The sequence below is a fragment of the Octodon degus genome, unplaced genomic scaffold (genome assembly GCF_000260255.1).
Source record: "Octodon degus isolate 3935 unplaced genomic scaffold, OctDeg1.0 scaffold00138, whole genome shotgun sequence".
Taxonomy (NCBI): domain Eukaryota; kingdom Metazoa; phylum Chordata; class Mammalia; order Rodentia; family Octodontidae; genus Octodon; species Octodon degus.
Window position 1 is genome coordinate 5,548,872 of NW_004524714.1, and position 15,787 is coordinate 5,564,658.

A 15,787-nucleotide genomic window follows, 5' to 3' on the forward strand; every position below is an offset into this window, starting at 1 on the left:
TAGCTCTAAACCAGAGATTTTTCTTTTTGTTTTTGTCCTTCACTTAAAATTGCAAATAACTTTATCTGTCAGAAAGCAATAGGACTACTTTGTTGTTCATTTCTTCTAAAAATATATCAACAGAGTATTCCTTACTTTATTTGTAGAGTATAGATAATAACACCTGAATCAATCTCAAATATTTACTAAGCTCCTGCTCTACCAGGCTGTATTCTGTGACCTTTGTCCCATGGGAGACATAGATGCATAAACAGGTATCATTGTACAGTGAGTATAAGAGATTACCATAGAAGTCAGAGTAAGGGGCTTCTATTTCTTTTGGGCTAGAGACAAGAGTCAAGGACCAGAGACATTCAAGGAGGGTTCCTTCAGAAGGCAGTGTTTAAACTGGGTATTGAAGGAGGGAAAAAAATTAGCTATTTGGGAAAAGGATTGGAAGCTATGCACTTTTTATTCATGCTGACAAAATAGACTTTGTAGAGACTCAAAGCTGAATCTCTCAGGGGTGACAGGGAGCAAGGAATTTGTTCAGTGAAGCTGGAGCTTTTGGCACATGTAGTAGAGTGGCAGGCATAAGACGGATTCTCTCAATTTGGAATCAGTTTTCTAAAGAGTGGCCTTCAATTGTCTTTGACTCCATCCAGCCCCTATGTAAAGTCCCCTTCTTTAAAAAAACAACAACAATCCTGGAGATGGAACCCAGAGCCTTGTGCATGCTAGGCAAATGCTGTCTCACTGAAGTACAACCATAGCCTTTTTATTTATTTATTTATTTATTTTGAAACAGGGTCTCTCTAAACTGCCAGTCTAGCTTTGAATTTTATGTCTTCCTCTCTCAGCTTCCTGATTGGCTGGATTACAGGCATGTGCCACCCTACCTGGCTAAGTCAGGCCTCTGTAGAGCCAGCCTATACTATTTGTTCTTGCCTGCCAGCAGGACTTTGTGAAGTCAGGGAATTGGATCTGTTTATGACACATTAACTAAATCCCTCAGCACATTAAGGGAACAAGCACCATGCCGTAAGAGGTTTTAGTTGTGCACCAAAAGGCAACCACTAGATTTTTTTCTTTTCTTTTTTCTGTTTTTTGAGATAGGGTCTCACTATGTAGCCCAGGCTGGCTTCAAATGCATGGTGATCCTCCTGCATCAGCCTTCCAAGTCCTGGGGTTACAGGCATGTACCACCACACTTGGCTAAAAGACTTTAGAGGGGCCAGGGAGATGGCTCAATAGAATAAGCTCTTGCCTGGCAAGTGCAAGGGCCTGAGTTCAATCTCCAGTTCCAATAAATAAGTTAATAAATAACTAACTGACTGACTGACTGACTGACTGACTGACTGACTGACTGACTTTAGAGTAGGGAGAGGGCCATACTCAAATTTGTATTTTATAAAAATCATTCTAGCAATGGAAACAATTTGTAAAGAGTGAAATAGAGGGGGAAAAAAAGAAGATTAAAAAGACAAAACCCAAAAAACAACAGATAAAAGTTGCATTGCAGAAGTTCAGTCAGAAGAGATACAGGCAGGAATAGATTCAAGAGATGGTGAATAATTAGGCTAAATGATTGAAAGAAGGCCAGAGATAAACACTGATGCTGTATAGCAGCTGTCCTTGCATATGATCTTGGTCCACAGTATATACTCAGTATGTGTGTATTTTACTTATTTTGAGACAGGATCTTGTTATGTTCTGTGTGTTAGCTGGCTTTCTATTCTGACTGCTCCTGTATTTACTACCTAGGCAGCCCAGGTTCCCTTAGAAGCTGCTAGAGCAAAAAATTATTTTATTTTATTTTATTTGGTGGAACTGGGGCTTGAACTCAGACCCTTGAGCTTGCCAGGCAAGCACCTATTCTACTGAGCTATACCCCCAGCCTCAAGAGCAAGAAATTATACAAATATGAGTCAGACATGTTGGGTCTGGTGAGATTCCATAGAAACAATATATAAAAATTAATCTGGGGCCAGGGAGATGGCTCAGTGGAATAAGTACTTCCCCAGGCAAGTGCAAGGGGCTGAGTTCAATCCCTGGTTCTGCCATAAAAAATAAATAAATAAATAAATAAATAAATAAATAAATAAAATTAATCTGGCTCCTCTTTAACAAACAGTTGCTTTCCCTCTATATGTTAAGGGTAGCCAGTTAGGCCTCTCTAGATGAGAGATTTATTCACGGTGTGGTAACAGCTAGAGCACTGAACTGAGTCCTTGCATACTTTCATTCCCTCCTCAAACTCCTGCCCACACATGGGCACACAGGGTGACCAGTGCAAGTTAGCTCATTGACATAGACCTAGGAGTGTCCTTCCTTAAAAAAATCATGTGACGATATCTGGCTGGTATTTAATAAAGGAGCATTTGTTTATTCACATTTCTGGCTGAGGAGATAGCTTGGTGATCTAAGTGCCTGCTTGCCTGGCAAGAGCAAGGACCCACGTTCAGCCCCCGTACCACATGCTGTACCTGCCCCAGAACCACTATGTGTGCTGTGCAGTGTCCAAAACTGGGTGTGGTGGTGCATGCCTGTAATCCCAGCACTGGGGAGGCTGAGACAGGAGGATCCCTGTGAGTCTAAACTGTGTAGTGAGACCCTATATCCAATATAAAATATATTTTTTAATGTGTTTAGTACAGGGTCTCACTACACAGATCAGACTCGTAGTGATCCCCCTGTTTTCAGCCTCAAGTGCTGGAATTACAGGGGCACGGGCCACCACACCCAGTCTCATTTAACATCTCAGCGCCCCCCCCCCCAGGGGGGGTGGGCTGGCACGGCACACAGGGAATCAAACCCCCAGTCCCTGTACCACTTTAGTCTGCTGAGCTATCTGGCCAGCAATAAATAAATAAATAAATAAATAAATAAATAAATAAATAACTTACTTTAAAATAAAATAAGACATTAGGTCTATTTAAAAAAAAAAACAAACTCCACACACATTTCTAAGTAGTTCCTCCTTTATAGATCCTATCATGGGGCTGGGGAGATGGCTCAGTAGAATAAATGCTTCCCTGGCAAGCACAAGGGCCAGAGTTCAATCCCCGGTTCCGCAAAAAAAAAAAAAAAACAGAATAGATCCTATCATGGCCATTAATCTTGTAGAGGATGTTTTTCTGATACTTTACCATAAATCTATTAAAATAACAGTGCCCAACATGGTGGCAGGTACCTGTAGTCCTAGCTACTTGGGAGACTGAGGCATTGGGATCTGATGAGCCCAGGAGTCTACATATCATAGCAAGACCGTATTTCAAAAACCAACAAAAACAAAACACAACAAACAAAATACATGATCAGCCCTTTCGTACTTGTTTCAGTATGCCAGGTCTTTTTCCTGAGTATTTGATGTGTATTTACTGATACATTTTTTTCAGGCACCATCACAGCAGAGACAGGCAAAAGGAAAAAGGGAAAAGGGCTTTATTATCTTTGAGGACATAGAGTCTGGGAAAGATGAGGGCTTCTCTGTAGTTAAACAAAGGCAGGCTGAGGCTTTTACAACCTTTTGCCAGGACTGGAGGTTGAGGGGGATGTTTAGATAGACCTGGGAAACTGATTGGGGTCTTCCCTGAGGTGGCAGGAAGGGTGAGAGGGAATTGTACCCTGGGCTGAGTTGGAGAAGAAGGGGAGAGGTGGTCATGGGGAAGATGGGCTGTTGTTTTAAGGGCTTCAGCCATATTAGATGACCACCATAATTCAGCATTTCATACCAGCCAGAACCTATCATTTACTAATTTAATCCTCCTTGCAAGCTTCCTGTGAGGAGACTTACTCTTTCTTCTATACAGACAAAGGATTTAGGTTCAGTAGTTCGATGACTTACAACTAGAAATGGATTTGAACAAATGTGCTCTGGCTCCAGAATTTATATACTCAACCATATACTGTTACACAGTTCTGCCTTGCCCAGAATGCAAAGAAGTATGAATGGAAACAAGGACCTAAAATTTTAAGTGTCAGTGGAAAGGGTTTTGTTTTGGTTTTTGAGATAGGGTCTTGCTGTGTAGCCTAGGCTTACTTGGAATTTGCAGTGCTCCTCCTGCCTCAGCCTCCCAAGTACTGGGATTACAAGGGGTGTGCACCATCACACCTTGCTGAAAGTTTCGTAAAGATATTTGAAGGGCCGATAGCTCAGCATATTAAAGTACCTGCTTAGGCAGACACAGGAACTGGGAACCCTGGCGTGCAGTGCCGGCCCCACCTCAGGGGCACCCTGAGATGGCAATTGAAACTGGGTGTGGTGGTGCAGATCTGTAATCCCAACACTTGGGAGGATCACTATGAGTCCATCAGTGTAGTGAGACCCTGTAGACCATGCACTAAATACGTTAAAAAATAAAAGATATTTGAATTGGATCTTAAAAGACAAAAATTAGATTGTCATTAAGGAACAGTGTTTCTGGGTTTAAAAAGAGTAGACTCACAGACAAGTAAGAGTAGTGAGGGCTATACAGACCTTGTGGCATGAGAGTGAGTAGTGTAAACGGGCAAGGGAAAAGCCATGATGGACCATGGTGCTGGCAGGCAAGCTGCCAGTCTTGCAAGATTAGTGAGAGACTTGGAGTATGGGTTTAGGAGTGGATTTCTGGGACTTTTTCTAGAGCATATTGGGAGTCCTATGAGCCTGGAACAGGAACAGATATGTTGAACACCCAGTCTAATGTGTTAATTCCTCGCCAAAGATATCAGAAGAAGAAATCGAAAGGATCATGTCTGGACAGGAGTTTGAGGAAGAAGCCAATCATTGGAGCAACCATGGTGACAGCGACCATAGTTCCCCTGGGAACAGGGCTTCAGAAAGCAACCAGCCCTCACCAGGCTCCACGCTCTCCTCCAGGTGAGCTTTAAGGCCAATCCAATTTCTTCATCTAGGACTGCACAAAGAGCCAACCCGCACAAGGAACCAACCCCTGGCTAAGCTCCAACTAGGCTGCACCAGCGATTGTGCTCTTGTTTCCTCAGCCATCTTTCCCACCCCAATTTATGCTAAGATCTCAAAATGTCAACTGTCTCTTCTGCAGACTGGTAAACTATGATAGTTTCTAAGCATATACTTACAGCCTTCATCAAGTAGAGTGTTTGATATATGGCACTTTCCATTCATCATTCATTCATTCATTCATTCATTCATTCAATTCATTCATTGATGGTGGGGACTGAATATCTCATTTTTATCACTGAAATAGAAAACCACACAGCTGGCCATAGTGGTATGTGCCTGTAATCCCAGCTACTCAGGAGGTTAAGGCAAGAGGATTGCAAGTTCAAGACCAACCATGGCAATTTAATAATACCCTGTTTCAAGATAAAGAGGGCTGGTGATATAGCTTAGTAGTAGAGGATCCATGGGTTCATTCGATGCCAGTACTACAAAACATCACACTGATAATGCTGAGTTAAACTATAATTTTTCTGCCTTGCAAGAATCAATATTTATCAATTTGTAAATTATAAGAAACAAAGATTTTGAAACCAGATAGATTTGTTACTCTATAAAAGTAGGCAAATTTAAATATTCTTAATTCAAGTGTGATATTTTTTAAATTTCTAATTTTTTAGTACATAATAATTATATTTACTATGGAGAGACATGTACATAACATATCTTAATTCTTTTTATGTCTCTTTTCCTGTCCCCTTTTTCCCACCCTCTGTCTCTTGGTCCCCTTTTCATTTTCAAAAGATTTGTTTTCTTGTTTCCTATTGTCTGTTCGTTATTTTGCTGTTTGTTTGCTTGTTTGCTTTTTGAGATGTATAGCTCAGGTTGCCCTTGAGCTCATTATGTAACCAAGATTGGCCTTGAGCTCATGTCTTCCTGCCTCAGCCTCCTGAGTGCTGAGATTATAGGCACTATGCCCAACTATTTTGCATTTTAAATTCTTTATACTTTGGGTTTATCATATAAGAAAAACTGTGACAAAAATGGCATTCTTTTTTTTTTTTTTGGAGACAGGGTCTCACTGTGTAATTACAGGATGGCCTTGAACTCACTTTGTAGCCCAGGCTGATCTTGAACTCACAGTGATCCTCTTGTCGCAACCTCCCAAGTCCTGGAATGTGCTAAACATGGCATTTTAAAATAGCTGTTATGAGTCTGGGTGTGGTGGCACGCATCTGTAATCCCAGCACTGGGTAGGCTGAAAACAGGAGGATCACTATGAGTCTGAGCTGTGTAGTGAGACCCTGTATCAAATACATATAAGTAAATAAATAAATAAATTAGCTTTCAGGTATAAAATAGAACCCTTAGCTACCAGGGAAGGGCTCTGTGTAAAAGTCATATAGTACAATACTTCAGAATTTTTAGTCCTAGTGGATCTGAACTATTCAGCTCTACCCTTGGTAGAGAACAAAAACAATCACAAACAACATGCGTGTAAACCAATGAGCTTAGCTATACATCAGTAAAACTTCATTTGCCAAAATGTGCTATAACAGTGGTGGCAAACATAACACATGTGTCACAGGCTGTTTATATCATCGAAAACCTTAAAAGGTTTGCCATTACTGGGCTGTATGCTCAACTTGACCTATAGGCTGTAGTTTGCAAAACTTAGTTACAGGAATATATCAGAGTAAAAATACTGGGCTTGGAAAGATAGCTCAGTGGCACAAGTGTCTGGCTGGCAAGTGCAAGGTCCTGAGTTCAATTCTCTGTACCAAAATAAAACTACATAATTTTTGAAATTGTTAGGACTATATATCACATTCCTTCCTGGATTTGTTATGTGACCAGGTAATATATTTAGCTTGTCTGTGTCTTTGGTTTTCCTACACTTGATTTTCCTACTACTATCCTTATCATTGTTTATGAGTGTATATCAGAAACTCTTTAGATATGATATCCATGCAAATAATTCACCCAACCACTTCTGCCAGGCACTGAGTGTCCCGTGGCAAGCCCCACATTCATGCCACCCACACAGAGTCCTTGTCTCACAAATGGGAGTCTAGTAGAAAGATGAGCATGGAACTACTGAATATGTTCCCTGGCTTGATGAGACACTGACTTTATGGCCAAAGAGCACCTAGTGGCTCATTTCCTGAGTAGGCACTAGATGTGCCACAGCTTTGCTTAACATAAGATTTTTCTCTCCAGTAGGTCTGTGGAACTAAATGGATTCATGACATTCAGGGAGCAGTACATGGGGATGTCTGTTCCTCCACATTATCAATACATACCGCACCTTTTTAGCTATTCTGGCCATTCACCACTTCTGCCCCCACAAGCTCGTAGCCTGGACCCACAGTCATACAGTCTGATTCACCAGCTGATGTCAGCCGAAGACCTGGAGCCACTGGGCACACCTATGTTGATTGAAGATGGGTGAGTGGCCTCTGCCCTGCTTGCCCCCCTTGCAGCCTCAAAATGTCCCTACTCTGTATGCACCTGCATCCCCAGCTAGTCTACCCCAGGCTTTAGAATACATCAGGAAATAATGGATGATGATGCAGCATCAGGTCACAAATGTGTAAAGTCAGCAGTAGTCCTTCATTTTTTCCCCTAATCTTTCCTCATAGAATTGTGATTATTTTTCATTCCCTGTGGAATTGGGATTGAAGCACCTTTGCTTCTGCATGGGTCTAAGTAACTCAGGACCTGGGATGGGTCTGACAGCTTCTGTGCCAGAGATGAATTATAATCCTGTAGATAATCGTACACCAACCTATGTTCCTTAAGGCTTTCAAGGCGTAACTGATGCATCCATCTGCATCTCTAGCCAGCATACTCATAAGGTAGCCTATGGCATGTCACTCTTGGGTACAGACCCGAGTGAGAAGAAGAAGTACTGTGAGTCTACAGTTTCCTCTGCCTAAGTAGGTTATATTCATCTGTCAGGCCCACCAATTGCTGCACTCCTGAGCACAGGTAGACTGTTTGAATGTTATTAATCTGAGACCTCCCAGAAGGTGTCCTGAGATTTCCTGAGCTAATACTTAGTTTCAGGAGAGGAGACTCAGATATCCACCCACAAGAAGACACACAGGGCCTTTATATATCTGATTATGAAGATGCCAAGGAATGTTGAAAAGAAGCTGGTGCACTGTCTGTGGCCCCAGAGACCCTCAGGTTAGAGTTGAGAAATGTGTTTTTGTCTGGCTGTAAGCTTAAGAGAAGGCTGAACAACTCTTATTCCTAAACTCACCGCCAGAGGGTGTAGTGAGAACGGGAAAAGCTGCTGAACTCATTCTGTTATTTTTTTCAACTGTCCGGCCCCACTGTTTTTTTTTGTTTTTTTTTGTGCTGGTCTCTGTATTGTGTTGGCACCAGATTCGCCCCACTGAAGTTCTCATGGCCAAAATTAGGGTAGGAGTGACTTAGAATTTCCTCGAAGACATGGAACATTACAGGACACCAACATTAAGTCACTTTTCCTGATAATTGCACAAATTTTGAAGTCTCCTTTTCTTTCAGCTTCCTTTACCCACCAAACCCATTTCTACCTTTCTGAGCTTGCTCCTGGCCTCAGTCATGCCCTCTTATTAGAAAACTGAGTTAAAGACATGTATATTTCCACATTTATGAAACTCCAGCACTCTGAGACGCTGATGTAGGAGGATCTCAAGTTCAAACCCACATTGGGCAACTTAGCAAGACTCTGCCTTAAAATAAACAATAAATAAAAAGGGCAGACATTAGGGCTGTAGTTCATTGGTAAAGTGCTTGCCTAGCGTGTTAAGGCCCCGATTCCCAGAAACACACACACACACACACACACACACACACACACACACACACACACACACCAAAAAAAAAGAAATGGGCTGTGGATATAACTCAGTACAGTATTAAATTCAGTCCCTAGTACCATGAAATATAAATAAATAAAATTGAGTCAAACGAAACTAGAGATCCATAATCAAGGGGGAAGGATTTCACTTTGTGCTCTGAGGGGTAGCTTAATATATGTGTCCTCATCCTCCAGCTGATAGAAATGACTTTCTTGTCCCTAGATACACTGTGACACAGGCAGAGCTGTTTGCCCTGCTTTGCCGGCTGGCTGACGAACTACTCTTTAGGCAGATTGCCTGGATCAAGAAGCTGCCTTTCTTCTGTGAGCTCTCAATCAAGGATTACACGTGCCTCTTGAGCTCTACATGGCAGGAGTTGATCTTGCTGTCATCCCTCACAGTTTATAGTAAGCAGATCTTTGGGGAGCTGGCTGATGTCACCGCCAAGTACTCACCCTCGGATGAAGAGCTGCACAGGTAAGGCTGCTGGCTGGGGAGGAGCCATACCACTCATCCTCAGGCCTGCCCTACCAAGGATGGGTACTAAACTGTGCCCACCTGAATTTGGATGCTCACTGTGCCACTGAATAGTTCTGTGATGTTGCCCAGGTCTCTAATCTCTAGGTCTTGAATTTAAAGATGATGTAAGGACAATTCCCTCCCCAAGCTGGGGATGTGACTCAGTGGTAGAGCTCTTACCTCGCATGCACAGGCCCTGGGTTTGATCCCCAGCACCAAGAAAACCCCAAACAAGCAAACAAAAACCTTCCTCAAGATGTGGTTATGAGGAGCAAATATTATAGAGTCAGACTTAGGAGAGTATTAAGCTGTTTTTATGTCATATAGATTAGTGAGATAGGACAGTGCATCTAAAAGAAACAAAAATCTGAACTCTGCCTATAAGAAAAAGGCTCTAAACTATAATTTATAATCCTAGAAACTTAGGAGTCCTTGTGGTACTATTATATGTCAGAGACTAGCCTAGATATTTTATATTTTATTTCCTTCTCACAGTGTCTAGTTTTATAGGTCTTTGTGCCATTTTTATGGGTAAGAAAACTGGAATTCAGAGAGCCCAGTTCCATTGGATTTACATCCAGAGCCTGTGTTAGAGCTTGTACTCGTCTGACTGCAAAACATAGACTCTTTTGTGCATCTGACATGTGGTGGGATATTAAGAGCATGTAACTGAGGCTGAGAGGTCCTCTTGTCCATTTTCTGTCATGAAGTTTCATCTCTGTGACCACATCCTTCTTACCCTAGAGGTGAGAATGCACTGAGTTCCTGCCTCCCAATAACACCATGGCTTCTTCCTGTACTTTTTTACTCACTTGCTTTGGAGACTTGGGCATGTGGTGACTGTTTTCTGACCCCAAAAATGAAGACAGATTTGTTGAGACAACTTTTCTGGCTTACTGAATTATTCATATAAAATGTCTTACATAGCTTAACTCACATTTTAATAAACATTTTCAATAAACCACCTTTATTGGACATTTTTAAGCTAGTGGAAGTCATGCGGTTTTAAGGTACCCAGAAGAAAAGAAGAAAGGATGCACATGGATGAAAGCTGGGGTATCAGCCCCCACACTTCTCTCCCCTCCCAGTGTAGGATGGGGCACATTCCCTTCCCCTAGTCATGGCATAGAAACAAGGCCAAGGCTCAAGCTGGAAGCAAAGCTCTGAGATCTTCCAGGGTCTTTTGCACAGCTGAGGGAAGGAGGAGTCTAGGTGCTGACCCTCTCCCTGCTTTTCTAATATATCCTTATTAATGATGCTTACTGGCTTCAGGATGATCTATAAGTGACAGAGTTTTGAACCCAGCTGACTCTTTGTCCTGTAAACAGAGCTGTCTTAATTTTGCAGATAACCTAACCTCTTGTCCAGAGCCTCTAATTAATTATTCCCAGAAAAGTCCTGTCTCTAGTTCCATAACTCTGGGCTAAGGAGTGTTTGGATAGCAGTCCCCCTGCTCTGATGTTGTCAAGAGTTTGCCAGCTGCCTGCCCTGTTTGCCTGGGGCTGCCTACAGAGTCAGCAAAGATAATGGCCAGTAGCAGCTGAATTAGTGAGGAAACCTTTACTTCCCAGAATATGTCCTCATAAAGAAAGATCTAAAGCTATACTGTCCAGTATAGTGGCCACTAGCCTCCTGTGGCTTCTCAAACAACTAAAATTAAAGATCCATTTCCTCATTTTTTCCTTAGCCACATTTCAGGTGCTCGTTGGCCACATGTGGCTAGTGGCTGCCATACTGGATAGAGCAAACATTAAGATTTTTTTTACCATCACAGTTTTAACAGAGCTAACTCTAAAACACATGCTTCTGCTGAACTCCAAGTAGGTCTTGAGATTTTTTTTTTTTTAAGGGATTTGTTGTTAGGATTTTTACCCTGCTGTGAAACCCATCAATGGGGGGGAAAAGAAAAAAGAATTGAATGCCAGTATGTTAGTTCTGATTTATGGCTATTTACTGATCATCTGTTATCTGTTTGGGGGAGGGCGCTGGGATTGCAGATGATATAAATAATGATTTCTGACTCTTGAGAAGCTATATTCCTGGTTAAGAGGGTTGGGAGACAAATAGAAGCAGAACCAGTCTACAGTGCAAAGTCCTGTTATTGGAGAGTGAGGAGTATGTGAAGGACCATACAAGCAGATTAAGGATTGAGGGCCTCTGCGTGACTTCCTAGAGGAGCACACATTGGAGATGCACCTGGAAATGAGAGGTCTCTGGGTACATTGTACAGAACAGAAGGAAGGTAGGAGAGCAACACAAAAGTCTTACAAGTTAGTGCTAGGTGAATGCTATACGCAGAGATCCCAAAGCAAGCCTATAAGCTAAAGTAGAAAGATGTGGGAGAACTGGAAACATGATTGGAGAGAAGGGTGCAGTCAAGATGGTTTAGAAAGAGTCTCAAATGCCAATCAAAAGAATTTGGTTTTGTTGTTTTTTAAATGTATTTGGTACACAGTCTCACTACGCAGCTTGGACTCATAGTGATGCTCTTGTTTTCAGCCTCCCCAGCGCTGGGATCATGGATGTGATCTCTTTAGAGACCACTGGTCTCTAAAGAATTTGGACATTATTAATTGTGTAAATAGTATTATCTTTATGTTGTAGGATGTTTCAAGTGGAAGAATTACATTATTAGAAAGATTTCTGTAGCTATAAAGTTCAGGGTAGATTGACACAGACAAGCCTAGAGCACCATAGCCAAGTCGGAGGCTCTTCCCAGCCACCTGAAAGAAAACAAGGCCTGGACCAGGCAGCAGTGATGTGGGAGTTGAGAGGGCAGCACAAACCTAAGTATTGGCAAGGCCGTTGTTGGCCGTCCATGAGTGAGTGGGAAAAGTTGGGGTGACTGCTAGGTGTTGCAGCTAGCTGGGCAGATGGGCACAGATCCCACAGCCGAGAGAGAGGAGACTGGGAAAAGCATGGTGGGAGACAAGCTGCTCTGAATTTGACTTGGGTGTCTGCAGAGGCTAAAGCGTGAGTGAAATTGGGAAAGCATGGCATGGGAGACACAGGGCCTCTGGAGGGAGGTTAATCACTGAAAGTCTCCCCCACTGCTAGAAACCCAGGGTGTGCAGCCTGTAATTAGCCATAGCTCTTTCCTGTTCCACTTGCGCCTGCCTTATTGCCACTCCCCCAGGCAGACTTTACTTGTGCACAGCTCCTGAGTGTGAGTGCCTACTGTCAGGAAAAGCCTTTTCCCAGATGATGCATGGCTACCTCCTTTTCTCTCCTCAAATATTCAATTCAATTTATGGTGCCCATATTCCTTAATCGGACTGTTATCACACAGTGAGCTGGACCAGTTTGATTTAAAGCAGATTGTAGCACCAGCCCGTGACTGCTCCTGGCCCTAATCAACACTCCTTCACTCCCGGCAAGAGATACCTTGAGCTGGATGGACTTTAATGGGCACTTCCGCGCTCAGGAGCCCCAGCTCCGTTTTGGCCAAGTCTCTAGAAAGTTGTCTCCCAACTTCCCAGCCTGGACCCTAAACGATTGTACCCTAACCCTGCAAATACAGACATCATCTTTTGCAGCAGTAATGGGAGAAATGATGATGGCATTGATTCTATTAATAATAACTAATACTTATGGAAGCTTTTTGCACCAAATTGCATTGTAAGTACTTGACATGGGTTATTTGTTGAATTCTCACTGACATCCTGAGATTGGTACTGATACTATTCCTGCTGTAGAAATGAAGATCTTCAAAGCTAGAAAGATGTGGGATTCACACCATTAACCAGGTCTGTTGTATTCCAAAGTGCAGGCTCTTTACTGTTGCCCTCCACTAAACTAACTCTCCCAGATCCTGCTCACAAGGTTTGACTTTGTGGAGTTGGTCCTGGAGCTATAGCCTGACTTTGTATGGGAGCCTGTCCGGGTCCCAAATGGCAATTCCTTTCAGGCTGTAGCTGGCTGCTGCTGGAGAAGATGCATTCTGATGAATGGAAAAGAATCAACTGGGCCTCTTCACCCCTTTGTGGGATATAACTTACATAGTGTCAGCTTCAATTGCTGACTGAATGGTCCAGTGGTCTGGGGGATCTTGGCAGGAATGTTTTCCTTGCCCTAGCATGCTTATGTGATAGGAACCTAGAAGAAGAATGGGTGTGTTTGTCCAGCTTTATAGCTTTGAATGCTGATAACTTGCAGACAGGGAATACAGTGGCATCAGAACTGTGGAGTGGCAGATGTGGAGGAGGCACGGCTGCAGGAGAAACAGGCCCATGGAACAGAGAATAACTTTGTTTATCAAGGGGTGGGATGTGGGTGTGGAGGAAAGCTCTGCAGTCAAGCTGTGGAGACTGAGTGGGGGCTGGTAGGCTGGCTGCCAGCCCCTACCAATGCCAGGGGTCCAGGATAGTTGCCCATTGAAGGCAACTTGGAAAAGACAGATTTTCTGTCCCCAAAAGAAAGGGCAGATCTGGCACACATGTATAGGCCAGCCACTTGAGAGCTCTTTTGTGTCTTCCAGGTCAAGACACATCCAGGAACAGGTTTGGCACTGCTGGTAGGGATCTGGCTGACAGCCATGCACCTGCAGGCTCTGCAGTGCCAGTGTGAGCACTTGGGGCAAGAGGTTGCTGATTGAGGGATAGCATTATCTTTGCTTATTATGGACCCAGCAATCAGACAGATGCTGACACTACCTGCCTCGTTGCCCTACCTCATCTCAGACCCATTCCACCCTTCCACGTAGATGCTGCAGGGAAGTGGGGCTAAAGCCCTGTTTTTCTTCTCAAGAGTATAAGCAGCCAGCAAAGTACAATGTTAGAGTGATTTGTACTCTCCTCATGCAGCCCTCTGCAAATCTAAACATCATGGATGCATGCAACACTCATGCACAGAGCTCCTGAGATTGCCCATTGTGGTGACATACAGAAGCCTATCCCAATGCACAGTTCAGGATCAGGCATGGATAGTGTAGCTCTGGGCAAAACTCTGTGGGTTGAGATTAGCAAGTCTAGGTTCGAAAGCCCAGTTTTCCCATTAAGCACGTACCCTCTTGGTTTGGTGATATCCTCATCTCTGGTGTAAAGCACACCTAGAACACCAGGCCTGGGGGAGGCCTAGCCTGGGGCTCCTCTGTCTAAGACTTTTGTCTGTTTATCTCTTGGGCTCTCTGGCACTTACATACTGTGTTTGCCTTTGGAGAAGCAACCTCTGTATCTGTACCCTCATCCATAACATAAAGATTTTATTACTTATGTTATAGTTATCAGAAAGGGGGCTGGCCAAATAGCTCAGCAGATTAAAGCGCTTGCTTAGGCAGACTCAGAGGCCAGGAGTTTGATCCCCGGGCCTGCCATGCCAACCCTTCCTGCCCCTGGGGCGCATTGAGGCAGCGATTGAGATTGGGCATGGTGGTGTGCGCCTGTAATTCCAGCACTTGGGAGACTATAAACAGGAGGATCACAATGAGTCCGATCTATGCAGTGAGACCCTGTAGACCCTGTCCTAAAATACAAAAAAATTTTTAAAAAAATATATAGGTATCAGGAAGGTAAATTGTACGAATGCATGTAAAGGTTGTAAGTACATAATAGGGGCAAAATAAATAACATCTCTGAGCTTTTGTTTCCATGGTAAACAAAACAAGAACATGATTAATATACTTTTTTATTTATTGAAAGTTCATCCCCAGCCTGGACTACTTAGCAAGACGCTGTCTCAAAATTTTAGAAGAGAGTATCTTAATATTGTCCTGTTGAGCCATGGAGATAGCTCAGTGTTCTTAGGGCCTGCCAGGCAAGCACAAGGACCCAGGTTTGATCCCTGCTACTGCATGCCTTGCAAACTGGGGCATGGTGGCATATACCTGTAATCCCAGTGCTGAGGAGGCTGAAACAGGAGAATCACTAAGAGTCCGAGCTGTATAGTGAGACCCTGTACCAAAGACATAAAATTTAGGAAAAAAATATTGTCATATTTCTCTATATTTACACCCCTTTGCCCCTTTAGCTCTTGTTAGCCCAAGCAGAAACACATTTTGTAAGGATCAAATGATATTCACGGGTCTCACAGCTGTGTAAGATGGAGCAAAAATTGAGCCCAGATCTAACTGCCTGACCTCAAGACGAACAGCCTGCAAGAGCTATGCTGGCCCTAAGCAAACCGTAGATCTGCTTGTGATTCTGTTTCCTCAAGGTCAGCCTCTTTCCTGTTGTAGACACCCTAAGAAGTGAGCTGTACGAGTCCTCTGTCTGCCCTTTCTGAGCTCACAGATACCAGAGCCCACAGTGAAAAGAGTTTCTGTTTCTCAGATTTAGTGATGAAGGGATGGAGGTAATCGAGCGGCTCATCTACCTGTATCACAAGTTCCACCAGCTGAAGGTCAGCAATGAGGAGTATGCGTGTATGAAAGCCATTAACTTCCTAAATCAAGGTGAGTTGTCTGGGGTGGGTCTGTGGAAAGGGATATTTTTTCTTACTAATGAGCATTTCCCCTCCTGTTTCATAACCATGCATGCATGGGCATGTGTTCTCTCTCTCTCTCTCTCTCTCTCTCTCTCTCTCTCTCTCTCTCTCT

The 15,787-nt window shown here is 43.3% G+C and overlaps 1 protein-coding gene across 2 annotated transcripts in view; it reads left to right on the forward strand.

Moving 5' to 3' along the window:
* Positions 1-15,787, forward strand: part of Nr6a1 (nuclear receptor subfamily 6 group A member 1) — a 59,601-nt gene that overhangs the window by 38,537 nt on the left and 5,277 nt on the right. The window contains exons 4-7 of one of the 2 annotated variants that reach the window (XM_023701618.1): positions 4,686-4,840; positions 7,103-7,330; positions 8,959-9,213; positions 15,522-15,643. In XM_023701618.1, coding sequence (XP_023557386.1) covers positions 4,686-4,840; positions 7,103-7,330; positions 8,959-9,213; positions 15,522-15,643 — 760 coding nt within the window. The remainder of the gene's footprint in view (positions 1-4,685; positions 4,841-7,102; positions 7,331-8,958; positions 9,214-15,521; positions 15,644-15,787) is intronic. The other variant, XM_023701619.1, reaches the window with a different exon arrangement.